Consider the following 2,242-nt stretch of genomic DNA (forward strand, 5'->3'; position numbering starts at 1 on the left):
GAATGCAGGGGACAGAGACCAGCAGGGGGCCGTGGAAAGCGTGTTCCACTTTTCCTTTCTAGGCATATTTTTAAGTTTATTTCTTCCATGAGAGTTAGAGACACAGAGAGAAAGACAGATGCTCTCAGTAGGGTCTCACACCCCTGCCCCTCCAGGCCCCCCGAAGTCAAGGGCACATGCTCCCAGCGCATATAGGTCCAACGGGAACCAAACCCACGTTCTTCCCTATGGATCCAGCTTCGCATGAGCAGCGCCATTTCCCTATTTCTATCCTGTTCTGGTTGTCAAACCCGGTGTGAATACATTACGTTGTCAAACCCGGTGTGAATACATTACGTTGTCAAACCCGGTGTGAATACATTACATTGTCAAACCCGGTGTGAATACATTACGTTGTCAAACCCGGTGTGAATATATTACGTTGTCAAACCCGGTGTGAATATATTACGTCTTCAAAACAGCAAAACTAGAGTGCCAACCCTGTAGTGCAGTGCTGAAGAGCCAGATTCCACACAGGCGATCATGGTTTGAGTCCTGACTGAAAAACACACCTGTGTTGTGCCTGGGTGCCTCAAATCCTGACGGGATGGAGAAATAGAAGAAGGAGGATTGCAGCATGGCCATGCCCTGTTGGGAGGTCTCTCTCTCTCTCTCTCTCATGAGCAGACATACCCTCTGACAATGAAAAAGAAAAGAAAATGTATAACGTATTTAAATTTGGCCTCCAGGGATCATCCTGAGGCGGGTGGAGTCCAGCATGGCTTGTGGGGACTGTTGGGGGGCTGAACTCACTGCAGTTGTCTCCAGAACACCAGCGTTACAACAGGAGCCTTTCCTAGGGCATAGCAAGGCAGTAGGAGTCAGACTGCGAGGCCTGCACCCCAACTGTGGAACCTCAGACAAGTGTTTTAACCTCTCTGGGCCCCATCATCTTAGCCATCCAGATTGGGTAGTGACAGTGGCGTCTGCCTCCCATGGTGAGGCTCCCACTGCCAGAGGTTTCGCAGGCCCTGGCTGGAGTGGCTTCACTGAAGCTTTCTCTCCTCTCTCCCTGCAGATCGTCTCCAGCAAGAAGATCACCCGGCCTCTGCTGCTAATGAATGACAAGCCTGCGGGGAAGGGCTTGATTACGGTACCAGCCCCCTCCCTGTGCTCCGCACCCCTCCTCGCCTCCTCCCATTGCCTTCCCCCATCAATGGGCCCTTCCCTGGCGGATAATCACCAGCTTTGTTTGGAGTAAAAAGGCCCAGCTTACAACTTAGCAACAGGTCTCTTAGCAACGGGCTCCTGGCTTCACAAATGATGCTCCAGGCGCCAAGCTGGGGGGATTGCGGGGAAGGCCCCCATGGTGGTGGTGGTGGTGGCTCTGGAAGGAATGCTTCCTCCCTTCCCTGAAGGCTTCCAGGCCCTCCCAGCATTCCTCTCCCCACAGGCCCGCCCAGTCCAGCCAGCCCTCCTCTTTGGGTTTTGTTCTGAAGCCTCCCACAGCAGGGCTCTGTTTGTGGCTATGAAGCGTCCCTGGGTCCCTGCAATGTCCTTGATTCCTCCTGCAATGTGCACACCCTTGGTGGATGAGCCACCTGGTCCTCACGGAATCCTAGAATTCAGACAGCCTTGTTTCACAGACAGGGACCTGAGGCCCAAAGAGGAAGTTCCCTGGGGGCATTCAGCTCGGAGGTAGTGCTCTGGGTCATCCTGCTCCCAGCCTGTGTGGTGCCTGGGGAACTGGCTGTGCCAGAGGGCGGTGCCCACACCTTCTGTGCCATTACGTTCCCTTGGCTGTCACTCCCCTGCTCTGGAACCTCCCGTGGCTCCCCGTTGCCTGTGGCACCGCCCGTTCAGGGCAGTGAGGACTCGGTCCATTCTCTGTTGGGCTTTCCTGCTTTGGCTGGCTTTCCCCCCTCGCCTTCATTGCCCTGGGTTCAAGGCTAACTGGACATGTAGCATACCCTGGACATACCCAGGTCCTCAGCTCCTTGCCTACTTGGTTCCTGCCACCCAGAGTGCCCCCTCGAGCCCTCACCCCACTCCACATTGGCATTTAAACCCACTCCAGCTAAATGCATTGATAAGCCAGCTCTCTGCTACCTCCCTGTCCAGACAGACCCCACCCAATGGGTATGCCACTGCACCCCCAGCATTCCTGACTATTCCACTCAAGACCGGGAACCGGGGGCTTTGTGAGAGCCCACCCTAGAGGTTTCTGAGCACGACCCAGCTAGAGGACAGGAAGGGGCCATTC

At 55.1% G+C, this 2,242-nt stretch overlaps 1 protein-coding gene across 4 annotated transcripts in view; it reads left to right on the forward strand.

The window, feature by feature from the left end:
* Nucleotides 1-2,242, forward strand: part of CPNE2 (copine 2) — a 58,728-nt gene that overhangs the window by 20,043 nt on the left and 36,443 nt on the right. For all 4 annotated transcript variants that reach the window (XM_027771848.1, XM_006148407.3, XM_014587782.2 and 1 more), the window contains one exon: nucleotides 1,058-1,132. In XM_027771848.1, coding sequence (XP_027627649.1) covers nucleotides 1,058-1,132 — 75 coding nt within the window. The remainder of the gene's footprint in view (nucleotides 1-1,057; nucleotides 1,133-2,242) is intronic.

This window comes from Tupaia chinensis, unplaced genomic scaffold (genome assembly GCF_000334495.1).
Source record: "Tupaia chinensis unplaced genomic scaffold, TupChi_1.0 Scaffold000235_1, whole genome shotgun sequence".
Lineage (NCBI taxonomy): Eukaryota > Metazoa > Chordata > Mammalia > Scandentia > Tupaiidae > Tupaia > Tupaia belangeri.